Source organism: Achroia grisella, unplaced genomic scaffold, assembly GCF_030625045.1.
Source record: "Achroia grisella isolate CSIRO2021 unplaced genomic scaffold, CSIRO_AGI_Agris_v1 utg598, whole genome shotgun sequence".
Lineage (NCBI taxonomy): Eukaryota > Metazoa > Arthropoda > Insecta > Lepidoptera > Pyralidae > Achroia > Achroia grisella.
Window position 1 is genome coordinate 938,918 of NW_026712958.1, and position 16,292 is coordinate 955,209.

Below are 16,292 nucleotides of genomic sequence, written 5' to 3' on the forward strand. Positions count from 1 at the left end.
TAAGCACCGTATTAGAAGATATGCTTAAAACTAACTTAATCAATATTTCGCATGTTATGAACGCAAACGTGTGGCCGATGATAAGACAACTAAGATACAAATAAAAATGATTATCTATCTATCTATCGGATGTGAATAATAATATCTCAGGACAATTCGCACAGCGCCATCTAGTCCCAAGGTAAGCAGATAGACAACTGACATAAATATTTTTTTGTTATACATAGAAAACACCCAGACCAATACAAACAATTATATTCATGAATACAAATGTTTATACCGTGCGAGGAATTGAACCCGCGAACTTCAATATATATTGTTATCTCTTATGCAACTGAACTAGTCTTTTTCTGTCAAGAGAATGTGTACAAATAACATGGATGTTAGTAAATATGTGTAAAGTATTTAATATATATTAAAATGTATAAAAATTATTTATTTTCGAGACGTTTCTATAGTTCTTTATAACTAATTTATACATATTACGAAACACAGGCTTGCACCACATACGTATGTATATATATCCATGATACAATAAAAAACAAAAACATACAATATTTGCTGAGGTCAAACCACACGTTTGCGTCCGTACAGCTTTAATAAATTATTTTGCCATACGTTACACAGTGAGACAGTGTTGCCGACATAGAAATAACAAAGTTAGTAGTGGACAAGGAATTTGAAAACTAATTCCAAACAAAGAGTTAGAAAGAGAGCTTCAGTATAGTTAAAAAAAACATTACAAGAACACAATAGCTTATTCGAGGTCTCAAAATATTCAATTTATTGATAAAACTAGATCTAGTTCATTAATTCGTAATTTGAAGTTATTTCTATTGACTCATTTCGCTAATCATTACATAGTATAAAACAAAGTCGATGTCGCTGTCTGTCCGTCCCTATGTATGCTTAAATCTTTAAAACTACGCAACGGATTTCGAAGCGTTTTTTTTTCAATAGATAGAGTGATTCAAGAGAAAGGTTTATATATATAATACATGTACACCCAGGCGAAGCCGGGGCGAGTAGCTAGTATTATATAATTCCGTATAACTTAATTTTAATTTAAAATATTAAAATGTTTATGAACTTTAACTTCATTTATCGTTGACTAACAAACTTATTTATTGTGCTTAATTGATGCCGTTTAAAAAACTACAGTTAACGGTAACTAGGGTTGAACTTTTAGGTTTATTTTAGACACTTAAATCAATTACATCCATAGACAAATTTGTACACTTTCTTTTTATGCATCTATCGCCTAAATCTCTATTAAACCATATAATCTTTGACCGGCAAAGACGATTCGAAATAATAATTTCAATTCGTGATTTATGCTTCATATAAATTATTGGCTATTACATATATTTTTTTATAGTATACAATATATTAGTATACAAAATTATATATTATATATGCACAGCTCTAATATCTAACCCTTTGTTTTAATGTAAACACCAAGTAACCTCTCATCTGTGAAAGAGTCAATTATTAGACTCGGACACTATAGTCTCATCCGTGGAGTGTCCAATAATTATTTAACACTTTAAAAACCGCATGCCCACCGGTGGGTTACTCCGCAACAAAAGTAAATTTACACGTTGGGACCGGGATCACCCGTGGGCAATTGAAATAAATCTAGAAGTTAAATAAATTTTATCTCAAATTATTGTACACTAAAAACATATTTAAAAAATAATATACGTAATTAACAATTAAAAAATGCTGGTTCTGTGTGAGAAATAAGATTTTTCAATGCGGTCTTCAACGTGTTAAAAAAAATTTTTTTTTCGGACTTGTCTAATGTTGATGTCCGCAGCTAGCCTTTACAGCTTCACCGGACGATAAGTAGCGAGTGCAGATGGCACTCCAAACCCGCGGAAGGACTTATGGAGCGGCTGAAGGCCAACTCCCAGGTGACGGATACGACTTTAATCTGAGGGGATCGCTAGGGGTTCGCACCTCGGCTCAAGCCGTCGTATCAGAATCAATCGCAGGGGGTTATTTATCAGCGAGTCCTGCAATTGCTCTCACAGATGGGGCGTTAATTTTGACAGCTAACAGTTGAAAGGTAAAATTTAAATGCACAAAATTTACATCACCAATTCGTAAAGACGACTCCATTCCATTTAGAGCAATCAATCTTGTTGTTTGCATCTAACAATTTACTGTATATAAGGCACAACATATTCTGCGTATCACTTAATAACTTATCTATTTACAAAACTACAGATTAAATAAATATACATATTATAATTGCATGCGTTTTCATGGTATAGATACTTTATGTGATGTTAATGAATCTGATTTATTAGTGACACCTGTTTCTATTAGGATTTTTGGATATAAGAAAACTTTAATTGTATATTAACCAATTCTTCTTTGTCGATTCCTCAAGGCTGAGAGTGGCCTCCAGTAATGCTTCTACCACCCAAATCTCTCCAGGCATCTCTAACCAATTAATAAATGTAATTATAATAATTAGCGCCAATCTCAGAGTTCTAGTGCTTAAAATCATTGCTTTATTTCCGTTACTGGAGTATTTGAGCACAATACCAATACTTACATACGCTACTCCATTCTCTAAAATCGAATTTAAAACAGAATCTGTATTACTGTAAACATGTACAACATGTATTTGAAAAGAATACGAACTGACTGTCTCGTCAGTTCTTCTCATCGCGAAATCATTCCGAACTGACGGTAGATTTGATATATCATAAGAGTCTGTAATACATGAATAAAGATATTTTGAATTTAAATACACATATCTGTTTGACTTGGTGTTTCAGTGTATAATATATTAAAAAAATTAAATTGGTTAACATGTTTTGAAATACCTGTTGAATACTCTAAGGTTATTGATTATATATTAAATTCGAACAATATATAAATGGATTCAATCACATCACATATAATATATATATTAATACGTACTATATCTATCACGTTTGAATAACGAAACATCATAATATTAAATCGTCAATAAACCAGCTATATAAACATATATTATATATAGCTCCGATTTAATTACATATGTATTGATATTTCATTATTGTGTTGATATTCATTCTCCAACTGCTCTTACGAGATCCATTTTAAATATTTCTAATATATTTCGAAAGCAGATAGAAAAATGAACCTTGTCGTATGTACAATAGAGTTGATATTACATTGAGTGCATATTAATACAGTCAGTTGTAGAAGAAATATCAACCGTTTTGTATTTTTAATCGATATAGACAACGGTTTTTATTATATTTTGTACATGAGCAGTTTTTTGATGACCTAATTTTATTGCACGTTTTTGATAAAACTTTACTTTGCTTTAATATTCGATTTTTTTATTCCATTCAGAAAAGCAAAGGTACTAATATCATACAGCCATATTAATTTACAATCTGAATAAAACAGTTTACACATTTCATTTACTATTATCTAAATTGTCAACCTCTATTCGTTGTATACTGTAATAAATATATAAAACACCTAAAAATTAAAACTCTGCAGTTTCAGGTTTACACAAAAAACTCACGGGCCATTTTTAAATAAATAAAAAAAAAACTAATAGGCAAAGACACAATATGCAAACATCCGAAAGAGAACTCAATTGTCTCAACTATTAGTCGATTAAAAATACAAAATGTATAACGTACGCGTATTCAGACTTCGTCCGGTGCCATCGAGTCGGGCGTGTCGTGGTTGGGCGGCTCCGGGGCCACGGGCTGCGGGGACGCCGCCGGTGGGGACACCACCACCTTCACGGCAGCCTCGAGTGCGCGGATTCGATTCTCTTGTTTCACAATAACAGATTTCAGCTTTCGGATCTCGTCCACCAGGTCGGACAGTTGCTTCTCCTGAAATGGTAACAGAAAATTCATTTCTTATGCTGTCTTTGACGCAATGTGTCTGTGACGTGACACCTGTATGTCAAATCAAATCAAATCAAAATATTCATGTAAGTATATTATAGAATCTTATGATATGTCAAATCTACCGTCAGTTAGAGTGCTTTCTAAGAACTGTATGTGTCTTAAAACTTTAAAGATATTTTTTTATTATTGAAGAACAGCTAGTGGCTTTTTTTATTATTAGAAATAATATTTGTTAGGTGTTTTTTATGTATATTCCCGCGTACACTTAGATCGTGCACTACCTGCCGAGGTTTCCTCGAGAGACTACAGAATGGAGTCTTTCTGGAAGGGCATATTAAGGTTTCTTCAGACGTCCATAGGTATTACGTGGGCGGCGGGCGGTCCTCGTCCTCGTCCCTGTCGAGGGGCAGTATACTCACGACGGCGGGGGCGACGGGGGCGGCGGGGGGCGGCGTGGCGTGGGTGGGCGAGCGGTCCTCGTCCTCGTCCCTGTCGAGGGGCAGTATACTCACGACGGCGGGGGCGACGGGGGCGGCGGGGGGCGGCGTGGCGTGGGTGGGCGAGCGGTCCTCGTCCTCGTCCCTGTCGAGGGGCAGTATACTCACGACGGCGGGGGCGACGGGGGCGGCGTGGCGGGGGTGGGCGAGCGGTCCTCGTCCTCGTCCCTGTCGAGGGGCAGTATACTCACGACGGCGGGGGCGACGGGGGCGGCGGGGGGCGGCGTGGCGTGGGTGGGCGAGCGGTCCTCGTCCTCGTCCCTGTCGAGGGGCAGTATACTCACGACGGCGGGGGCGACGGGGGCGGCGGGGGGCGGCGTGGCGGGGGTGGGGGAGCGGTCCTCGTCCTCGTCCCTGTCGAGGGGCAGTATACTCACGACGGCGGGGGCGACGGGGGCGGCGGAGGGCGGCGTGGCGGGGGTGGGGGAGCGGTCCTCGTCCTCGTCCCTGTCGAGGGGCAGTATACTCACGACGGCGGGGGCGACGGGGGCGGCGGGGGGCGGCGTGGCGGGGGTGGGCGAGCGGTCCTTGTCCTTGTCCTTGTCGCGATGCTTGTCCTTGGCGGCTGCGAGGGCGTTGGTCTTCTTGGTGACGTGCAGCTGTTGCGCGGCGCGGCCCGACACGTACCCGCCCTGTACAACCAGCGCGCGCTCCTGTAGTTTGGTTAGGGAGCCCCTAGCCTATAGCATCTGTCTTTTGATACTCCCGTTGGCTCCCATACCTCACACTTTGCGACTACCACGGATATACATTCTAAACTTTTGAATACTATTATTATTATGGATTCGAATGAGTTGATCATAGTTTTGAAGGTTATAAAATTATAAAAAGTCTAATATTATCAAACTATACTTCCCAATATTTAATATCTCTCTCATTAATTCATTTTAATTTATTTAGTTTATAATATAATTCATTAATATTATATTAATAACTGTTAATAATGACTATATATAAAAAAAATATTTTTCAAAATTAAACTCGAATTCCAACAAAGATGGTATTCCAGTAGGGAAGATACTCCTACGAAATTCAACTAATTATATTACATTGATTTGAAAATTATAATTCATTCTTAAATTTCATATAATACACAATTATAGTACATAAGGCAATACAATTATGACTCGAATAAATTGATCAATTATATCAAAGACTAGTAATAATATAAATAATACTAAATTAATTCGATCATCATGTTATATCATTCGACAATAAATATAAAATTATTACAAAACACAAACTAAAACGAGAAGTCACAACGGTTAGTATAAAATACATTTGAAAACTCCTATTTATTAATGTTAACACAACACAAAACACATTTTAATATTTCAATCCAGGGAAGCCAACAGAATTATCAATACAGACAACATTAAGATGCATCAATATATGCCAGAATGGTCCAATAAACACATTTTAACTATTAATATGTTTTGTCGCACTATTTCAAATTAAGAATGTAACATGAAAGACAAGGACAGAACGGTTATTGAACCGTTTTGACTTTGTCTTTATAGCTAAAATATGTTCGATGATGATGATGATGATGTGATGATGATAAAATATGTTTATTAGACATTTGAAGGTATAAAATGGGAGGTAAAAGTATTAAATTGAAAGGTATAAAATTATTAAAGTTAATAAATTACATTGACGGCCTCGGTTATACACCGCTTTACTTCCGATGGTCGTGAGTTTGACTCCTCGTACGGTGCAAACATTTGTATTCATGAGTATGATTGTTTGTATCGGTCTGGGTGTTTAAGTATATTATGTTGGTACCAAAAAACCAAATACTTATATCAGTTGTCTATTACCCGTAACACAAACTCTGCTTAACGTGGGACTAGATGTGTTAATTGTCCAGGGATATTTATTTTTTTATTTATTAATATTTATGAATTTAACCGTTTTTCTTAAACGTACTTGTGAACAGGTTTTGCTGGTATAGACTGGTCTGCTCTGATAACCATGACTGATTTATTATATATTGTTACTCAAATAATTATTTATTTATTTATGTCAATTTTGCCATTTGGAAGTATGTATTCCCACAAAATCTTAATTTTGCAAATCTGAACATTATTTATTTAAAAGAGCAACACGCAAGTTTTTCACTCCTTTTGATGAGTCTGCTTTCCGAATGAGTGGTACAATAAATAAAATATTGTATGACTATTCCAAAGTTAGACTATTTGAAAGCTATCCCATTCATATTATAATACTGTTATTGTGTGATTATTTAAACCCAAAGCTAGTCAATATTATTATTCACACTAATGCAGAAAATTCCAAACATGCTAGTTCAACGATATGAGGCAATACAAAAAGTAAATCTTGTCATAAAAAGTTATTTATTGATTGTAATGACTCAACATGAACGTTTCCTTTTTGGCGAACATTTAGCATTACCATAAAGCTGAGAAATAAACCTTCCTATATTTTTGGTCCTTCGAGCCGGATACTTACTTGAAATATCTTCTTGTTCAACACAGCGTCATTATTAAACTTAACATTTAAATACCATATTCTGTATTCTCTGAACAGAATTTGTTTGCATAAAAAGAGATACCTTTTTTATGGAAACATAGGTTCTTTAGCCATTCTCTATGTTTTAGATTACTACATTCTAATCCAGCAAGGCCTGAACATTTGTTATGTTCAGGCCTTGCTATAGAACAGAGCCAGGAAGAATATAGCTCTTTTGAGTGGCAACTGGATTGCATAAATGTAACTTGCTAACAATTCATTCTTAATAAATTCCAATAGTCAGTTGACGATTACATATATATATAGCTGCCTTTACACGAATGTTCTTTCACGCACCATAAGGCAATTATGTAGGAAAGAATCTACATACTATACACATACATATTTCCCTACCGTCCAGTTCAAATTCAATTGAGAAAAACAGGCAAGAAAATCAACTGAATTTCTTTTTTTAAAGCCAGTATATGTTCATTAACGAATCGCTGAATATATAGTTCAACTGTACGTTGCGTTTCCGACCAGTAACCGAGGGGTACCTTGAGCGACATGGTGCATGGCTCGGCGTCCTCGCCGGCGATCCACTCGTCCGCTGTGAGGCTCGCTTCATCACTCAGGGTGTCAGGGTAGAGGTCCTCTTGGAACAGTTCCGATTTTCGTGGCACGGTCATGGACACCACCTACGTCATGATAAATTCAAAAGTTTATTAAATACTAGCTGTTACTTTTTTTGTTATTAATATAAATAAATTTTCTAAAATAAAAGTAACTTTACTTAGTCCTTATAAAAATTATGGGAGTAAAGTTACTAGACGTACCTACAAATAACACAAGCTTTGCTTAGTTTGGGATTAGATAGCGTTGTGTGAATTGTCCAGGGATATCATATTATTATATCCGACAATAGCTTATAGCTATATGTATTTCCGACATTTTTCCTAATTGCTTATACAATTAGGAAAAATGTCGGATCGAATCTTACCACGTTTTACTTAATTTGATTGAGTTCCCGATATTTCGGCAGTGTTTCAACCGCCATAATCTCGGGTATCCTGAAGAGTAGCCCATAAAATATTTACCGTCTACCCGATGGTAAATATTTTATGGGCAACATATTTGTCTACCTTCACACGTCTTCGTTTGTTGCTACTATTGAAACTAGCTCGATATCCATCTCAGCTAATTCTAGTTTTCCTAATTTTACGTATAATTTATTACCGCATTAAATTAAAAAAAAGTCTATAACATTTATAATTAGTTAAAAATAACTCGGTACCTGACAAAGCCCCGAATTATTGAGCCGGTAGAACTTGTCGATCTCGCAGGTGGCCACGTCGCAGCCTCTCTTCGGCATCATTCCGATACCTGGGGAAAAATGTTACCATCTTTTAAGCAATTTATTTAAAGTAAAATACATTGAACTATTACGATTTGTTTCACTTATTACTTTTTGATAGACTAGCCGGAGCAGGCAGCGGTTTCGCACGAGTATTTAACAGAAATTATAAATTTAACATACATTTATACACACACACGCTGTTAGATGTCTTTTGTTGTTTGGTTTTTTATTCTTATTTTATGATGATACATAAATATAACTGATTGTTCACTGGGTATGTCCTGTTACATAGATAATATACGATTGTTTGCCTCGCAATAAACTGAAATAATGAATCTTTAAACATAATTAAAGTTTCACACGCACGCACGCACGCAAGCACGTACGCATGTACATACACACAAATACACGCTTCAATATTGACGTCCTCTATAAAACTGTAGTATACACTATATAAGGATTCTATGGGTGTTTTTTCAGAAATTATTGTAATTTTCATACTTAAAAGAGATATAAAGTTTTTGAAAATATTCTATCGTCCATGTTCATCACTGATAGTAGAGGATACTATTGGTACAGAATTTTTCAAATTGGTCCAGTAATTTCGGAGCTTATTCAATACAAACAAACAAACATATTAGTATAGAGTTAGATATACATGGCACAATATGTCAAAACAAAATAACACAAAAAATGGAATATCAACACTTCAGAGGTATCACATGATGACATGATATGTGTGGTCTTAATGTACATAGGCGACGGCTAAAACTTACCATCAGGGCCGTAAGCCTGTTTTCCATTGCAGCGATATAAATAAAAAAAAATACACACTCGTTAAATCCACATTCACAGGTCATTAATAGAAGTGTAACAGGGCAAACAGAATCTATATGTATCCAAAGCCGAAACATAAAATCATTTTTTTTACAAAGCCAATGATACATCCTTTATTGGCCTATGTAGCAAAAAAAATACGCTAAAATTGCAATCGTCGTTATTGACGGCTTCGGTGCTCTAACGATTCAGTACAACGCCTTATTTGCGATGGTCGCAGATTCGATTCGAAAATACGTTTATCACAATTTACCTCTTTGTGGGTCTGGCGTTTGGAAGGTGTTGATGTAATGAACGAATGGCGGCTCGGGTGTCACCTGCAATATACAAAATTACGTCAATCAAGTGGTATATTTTCTGAACAAATAGTGTAAACGTCTTATTATATATAAAGCCTTATTGTAATGTATTTTTTTTTCTATACTGTGCATCCGCATAACGGTTTACGTTCCCGGAGCACAAGTGGAGTATGTTTAAAATAAGTATGAGGTCTTGTCATTTCAAACCACTAAGAATTCGCGATCAGCTAGTAATTATATAAGAATAGAATAGAACAGAAAATTCATTAAACAAATAAACTTACATTTAAGTCATTACTTATTGTTTTAATCTACCACTCATTCCGAACTGTCTACCATAAGACGAACGATCAAGAAACTTGTGTATTGCTCTTTACAAATTCTTGTGACTCTAGCTTTAGCGCGATATTCTATTGCTTTTACATTATATTAGATACCTATATTGCTATCTATACTATATGTTCCACAGGTTTCACTGACTCCACACACAACACCACCTGGTTGGCACGGAGCAAGTATTTATCAAATTAAAAAAATATATCCTATACACTTAGACTATAGTATCACTGTACTGCTGGAGTCTGAATGTGTGTGAGAGAGGGAGAGTTAATGTGTGAGAGAAGATAGAGAGAGACTGTGTGTCTGTGTTACCTCAAAGTATCTGATGACCGAGTCGCCCTTCCCGCACAGGTATATGAGGTTGGTGTCCGGGTCGTAGAGCGGGAACATGACGCCGTTGCTGGTGTCGATCTCTACCGTCACTATCGGCTCGTTGAGCGCGTCCGGCGTGCGCAGAGTGTACTGACGCTCCGACATGCGGCTGAATCTACAATAACAGAAACAACAATTAATTTTTTTTTGGGATTTAGGCTATTATCAGGTGTTAAGATCCGTAGTGCTGCGACCTACATAGATCTATTGTGCTCGTCCTTTTTTTCAAAGTTCGCTACCTAGAGCCGTCACGGAGAAGAATTGAAGGATATTCTTAGGAGCGATGGTTTTTATCTCCTTAGGGTATATTCTATACTTTCCAAAGGAGATCTTCCGCATGAGTGGGCTACAACCACATAGGATGTGTAGTGGCGTTTCCTCTTCTGCTTGGCAGAATCTGCAGAATGTTGTTAAGCTGAAGCCTAATTTTGCCATGTGTTTATTCAATTTACAGTGTCCAGTGAGGGCCCTAATCATGATGAACAACACTCCAACAACAAACACAAAACACTAGGCATATACCGCGACGTTGTTGGCGTGAAATGCAATAATAATTAAAGACAATTCAGACCTAGTGTACTAGACAAATGATACACATACTTTTTTTATACTGTATTTCCATGTATTTAACTATTTATCTCAGTTCTTTAGTACCCATAACACAAGCCCTGCTTGCTTAGCTTAGAACTGGATGGCACTGTGTGGATTGTCCTGAAATTTTATTATTTAAATCGAGGCAACGATAAGGCTATGATGATCTGAATTTACTTTGAGTCTTATATGTAGTTACATAGAGCAACACCTGGTGTGTTTCTTGTTCATTCTTCTTGTCATGAGTGAGATGAGAGAGATACATTCTAAGGAGCGGTAGAATAGAAAAAGCGACTTTTCAAAAGTGCTTATATTAAGTTTATTTGAATAAAGATTATTTCTATTTCTATAGTTCTTACCCGGTGGTAAAGACAAGACCATGTTTGAGGAAAATAGCTCTGGATGCCTTGCTGCCTTCGTGAGCGATTGCCTCTGACTCCACTTCACCCTTACGTGGGTCTATTATTCTGAAAACAAAAAATATATATTTTTAAATTAAGTATTTGGCAACGAGCCGCAGATTGAAAGAGTTTTTAATCGCTGGCTGTATATGAAAGACATTCATGGCCCGGGTCCCCACCAACATGCTGCCCACCTTCATGAAGGAGGACTACTGGCTGATGGGCGTGGTGTATCGTAGCAAATTGCCGCCATCAGTACCGTGACCACACAGACAATTTTAATATATTAGTTATATAATATTAATTCATAAGTATGTTATTCTTTAGGGTATTCATAATATGGGCCTAGTAGCCTGAAATAAATAAATAAAACAAAAAATATAAACATGTGGAGGTCAGCCTGACATGGCCATTGCTAGCAGTGGGGTCATCAGTCCACATTACTAACAATCCCCTTTTCCCCTTAATTGTCGTTAGTAAGTAAGATTTACCTGATTTTCTTATCCCTGCAGGTGGTGAGGAGCTTGGAGCCGGTCCAGTTCCAACAGGCCGAGTAGATGAGGTCTGGATGACAGTCCAGTGTGATCAGCACCTCACCTGTACCCACGTTCCATATCGCTATCTGGTGGAGATAATATCGCAGAAATTTTATTAAATGCTTTTTAAAGTGATTGGAATGGTGAACCAGCTGATGGTAAGTGGTAACAGTAGCCTATACACATGAACAACACTGTGGACATCATGTTATCAGATGACACTTGATGATGATGATGAACATATACCACTCATACGTTTTCATTCCAGAGGACTAAGATGCCATGCCTCTTATCCTGTAATGTCACTGCCTAATCTGCACCCTACAACGAAAACACTGCTTACGAAGCAAGTTACTTAACTATTTGGTGGCTGATTTAGATATAATAATAATATCTTGGGACAATCCCACGGGCGGATCTAGATTTAGCGCCAGGAGGGGGTTATTATATTATATTAAATTAATTACAATATAGTTACATAAAATCTGTATGATGACAAAATATATAATTAAAATCATTATGTTCAATTAGTACTCCACCTAAGTCCTGGAACCAGTTCATGGCCCTCATGCCCCCCCCCCCCCAACCCCCTAAATCCGCCGTTCAAAATTTTCCCTGTGATATTTTTAGTTTTTTTACGAATCTATAAGTGCTATATCTATGTGTTAGTTAGTGTCTTTTTTTGGAACAAAAATGACTGTTTTTTGCGTTATCAGCGATATCATAAGTCTGTAATGAATACATGATTATTACAGACTCTTATGACCTACATGAATAAAGATATTTTGATTTGATTTGAGACTGATGCGCTGTTTGCTGGCCTTTAGTGTATTCAAATGTTTTCAGCACAAACAAACATGTTCAAGGTTAAAACCACCGATATATTCACACTTTAGCCAACTTTGTGGTCATTAAATCATAACTTGCACCACATAAATCTTCCCCAGTTGGCATACGTCCAATAACTGATATAAATTTCAACAATTTCAATATTTTGCCTAAATTAGTCCTAGTTGGTAGTTTGTATTCACACATTTCAATTTAAAATTGAAAGTTCCAACGATTTTTTAAAAGAGCAACACGTAAGTTTTTTACTCGCTCTTCTAGTGATAAGTGTGCGTTACGAATGCTTAAAAAAATGCTTAAATAATAAGAATAATATCCTTGGACAATTCACACAGCGCCATCTAGTCCCAAGTTAAGCAGAGCTTATATTATAGGTACTGGACATCTGACGTAAATACATAGATACTTTTTTTTTAATACATACATAATATATCTAGAATACAGACAGTTTGATACAAACAATCATACTCATAAGAATACAAAAGTTTATACCGTGCGAGGAATCGCACCCGTGACCATCGGAAGTAAACCTGTATGCTAAACCACTAAACCACCGAGGCCGTGTTATATTAAGTTAATTTGTAAGTTGAAATGTACATCTACCCACGCAATTACAACATTTTAATTTTTATTTATTTGTAGCTGGAAGAAACTAGTATCTATGATGAGGCTCGTAGTTTAGATACTAGTAGTAAATTCTTTAAAATGCATGTTTTTTTTTCAGGCTACTTTAAAGCTGTTGGCCGCAGCTGGCCTTTACAGCTATACCGGACGATAGGGGGGAGTGCAGATGGCACTCCAAACCAAGGAAGCACTTATGGAGAGGCTGAAGGCCAACTCCCGCCTGACGGATACGACTTTAGTCTGAGGGCACCGCTATGGGTTCGAAACTGGTCTCAGGCCGACGTAATTTCGATCCTCGTTTGAATTGAACGGGGGATCGATTGGAGGGTAGAAATGCATGCTGCGTATTAGAAATGTTATTATACAATTAAATATTATTATTATTTGCATAAAGATTTCTATTTATATTGATGCAACAAACCTGGTTATCCGAGCCAGCAGTGAGGAGCACATTCTGAGCGGTGGGGTGCCACAGCACCAGCCCCACTCGCCGCTGATGGTACACCAGATCTACCACCGGGTCGGTGAGAGTCCGGGAGAGACCGCCGTCTGGTATTTGCCAAACCTATCAAACAAATTTACAATCTATTACAATTATCTTAGGCACTAATATCTAAATATATATAACTCAAATGTGACTGACTGACATAGTGATCTATCAACACACAGCCCAAACCACTGGACGGATCGGGCTGAAATTTGGCATGCAGGTAGATGTTATGACATTGGTATCCGCTAAGAAAGGATTTTGATTAATTCTACCCTCAAGGGAATAAAATAGGGGTTGAAAGTTTGTATGAAATTTTGTCAATTTTAAACCGATCGGGCTGAGACTTTGCATGCATAAAGCTACTATGGCGTGAACGCCTACGTCAAGAAAACTGAACAAATGAAAAGCACATTTTCGTTACGGATTACAAAAACAGACATACGAAAACGTGTCCGTACATGCATTCGAAATCGTGGGGCTCATATTGAGCAAGATTTATAAAAATAATAAACTTTTATTTCTGTATAAATTTGTTTCATTTAACTGTCCAAAATGAGTTGACACCTTTTAAAAATTCTCCTTACCGTTAAGAAATTTTTTTTTTAATTATTCTTTTTCTATTAAATATCGACTATTATAGTTTATTAGATGAGAAAGTTTTATTAGTAATTTGTACGCTTAGAGTCATAATATTTTTTTTAAGCTACATGGCACTTAAACTCAAGTGACGTTTAATTTATTAAAAAAAAAAGGTTGTAGTCATAGCTATTACTTATTAAGCATTCATGGGTATTTTGTGAGTTATTATGTTTTGTTACCACGTCCTCTACACATAAAAATTAGGTTGAAAGACATTCAACACGCCATTTTTTTTTAATAATGTTCTAATGATAAAAAAAATTTGGATATTTTTTTAAAAATCACAAAATTCAGAATAACTCGAACACTATTAACTTTCGGCCATACATATATAGGGTCAAAATTATTACATTTGCTCCTCTATCTCGTCGTGACGGGAATACTCGACGTAGTAGTTATCAGTAACCCTGTAGGTATGTAATATGTTACCTTAACAACGCAATCTTCGGAGCCGCTGGCGATGACGTTGTCATTGTGTGGGCACCAAGCGATATCTAACACTGGGCCTTTGTGCCCGCCCACCAGAGGATGGTCTGCTGGTATACGTCCAACCTGAAACAAGCATATATCTCAATCTTAATAATATAGGGAAAGGGTTGTTAGTAATGTGGACTCATGATCCCATTGCTAGCAATGTACCATATCAGGTCGACCTCCACGCGGTTCCCCCTGGAAACCATCGTGATAAATTCCCGGTAAATTTGTGACGTTGGGCTAACTGATCTGAACGTGTCTCATTTTAAACCAGCCTTAATACAGTCCTTCGGTAACACCCCTTGTATTTTAGGCGTTGATAGAACACCGTAAGAGGATTGTTAGTAATGTGGATTGATGATCTTATTGCTAGCAATGTACCATATCAGGTTGACATGGTACAATGCTAGCCTATAAGATAGCTAGCAATAAGAACATAGTGAGTGAGTGTGTGTATGTGTGTGAGTGAATGTGAGTGTGTATGTGTGTGAGTGAATGTGAGTGTGTGTGTGTGTGTGAGTGAATGTGAGTGTGTGTGTGTGTGAAGGGTTTCAAGTTCAATTTTAATTACGTCACCACAGATTATCACAATTGTTAATCGTCTACAATATATCAGATTGTAACAATTGACAATAAATCATATTACAATGTAATACAATTTTATATCGATTCAAAATTAACCCTGTCAGATTAAGTTTGAATAGGTATAATCATATAATACATCTATACGTATAAATAAAATTGGAGTGTCTGTTTGTAATATTGAAATAACCGTTTTTTACTACATGCATATGAATATAAATACGGTATATACACTAAAATAACATTTTTTACAATTTTTGTCTGTCTGTCTGTCTGTTCCGGCTAATTTCTGAAATGGCTGGACCGATTTTGACAGAACTTTTTTTGGCAGGTAGCTAAAGTAATTAGGAGTAACTTAGGTTACTTTTATTTTAGTAAAATTCTCTTATTTCAGACAAATAAAATTAATTTCCACGCGGACGTAGTCGCGGGTATGGCTAGTATATATAATAATATTTGCAACGATACATGATACGTATCTATATGTTGTTTTACTTTATCACGACTACATTGCATTTACAAATACATTATACTACTACTAGCTGTCCCGGCAAAAGTTGTTTTGCCTTAAAATAAAAAAAAAATTAGCTAACATTTAGGGGGATGAAAAATCGATGTTGGCCGATTCTCAGACCTACTCAATACGCTCACAAAATTTCATGAGAATCGGTCAAGCCGTTTCGGAGGAGTATGGGAACGAAAACTGTGACACGAGTATTTTATATATAAGATTAGATTTTGTACATAACCTTTATGTTTGTAAGTTATGGAAAAGTGGACACCTGTAGCACAGCCCTTTTTTGCTTATAATTAAGTAAATATATTGTTATCCGAATAAATAAATTTTGAATACGTCGTGGTTTTTTTTTACCCTTCCCCGTTACTACCAATCCCCACCCCGATTTGAGGTGGCAACACTAGTTGAGGGGGGAACGGGGATTGTTAGTAATGTGGATTGATGATCTTATTGCTAGCAATGTACCATGCCAGGTTGACCTCCACTTGGTTCCCCCTGGAAACCGTCGTGATAAATTCTTGGTGATTATATCACGATGGGCTAA

At 36.6% G+C, this 16,292-nt stretch overlaps 1 protein-coding gene across 1 annotated transcript in view; it reads right to left on the reverse strand.

Moving 5' to 3' along the window:
• Positions 1–2,910: 2,910 nt before the first annotated feature.
• Positions 2,911–16,292, reverse strand: part of LOC131848853 (coronin-6) — a 31,148-nt gene continuing 17,766 nt past the window's right edge. Inside the window, exons 3-12 of the mRNA XM_059198800.1 lie at positions 14,605–14,727; positions 13,468–13,611; positions 11,532–11,662; positions 10,999–11,106; positions 9,989–10,163; positions 9,292–9,355; positions 8,139–8,227; positions 7,402–7,542; positions 4,750–5,025; positions 2,911–3,857 (exon numbers count right to left, since the gene is read on the reverse strand). Of these exons, the coding sequence (XP_059054783.1) occupies positions 3,663–3,857; positions 4,750–5,025; positions 7,402–7,542; positions 8,139–8,227; positions 9,292–9,355; positions 9,989–10,163; positions 10,999–11,106; positions 11,532–11,662; positions 13,468–13,611; positions 14,605–14,727 (1,446 nt within the window). The 3' untranslated portion in view covers positions 2,911–3,662. The remainder of the gene's footprint in view (positions 3,858–4,749; positions 5,026–7,401; positions 7,543–8,138; positions 8,228–9,291; positions 9,356–9,988; positions 10,164–10,998; positions 11,107–11,531; positions 11,663–13,467; positions 13,612–14,604; positions 14,728–16,292) is intronic.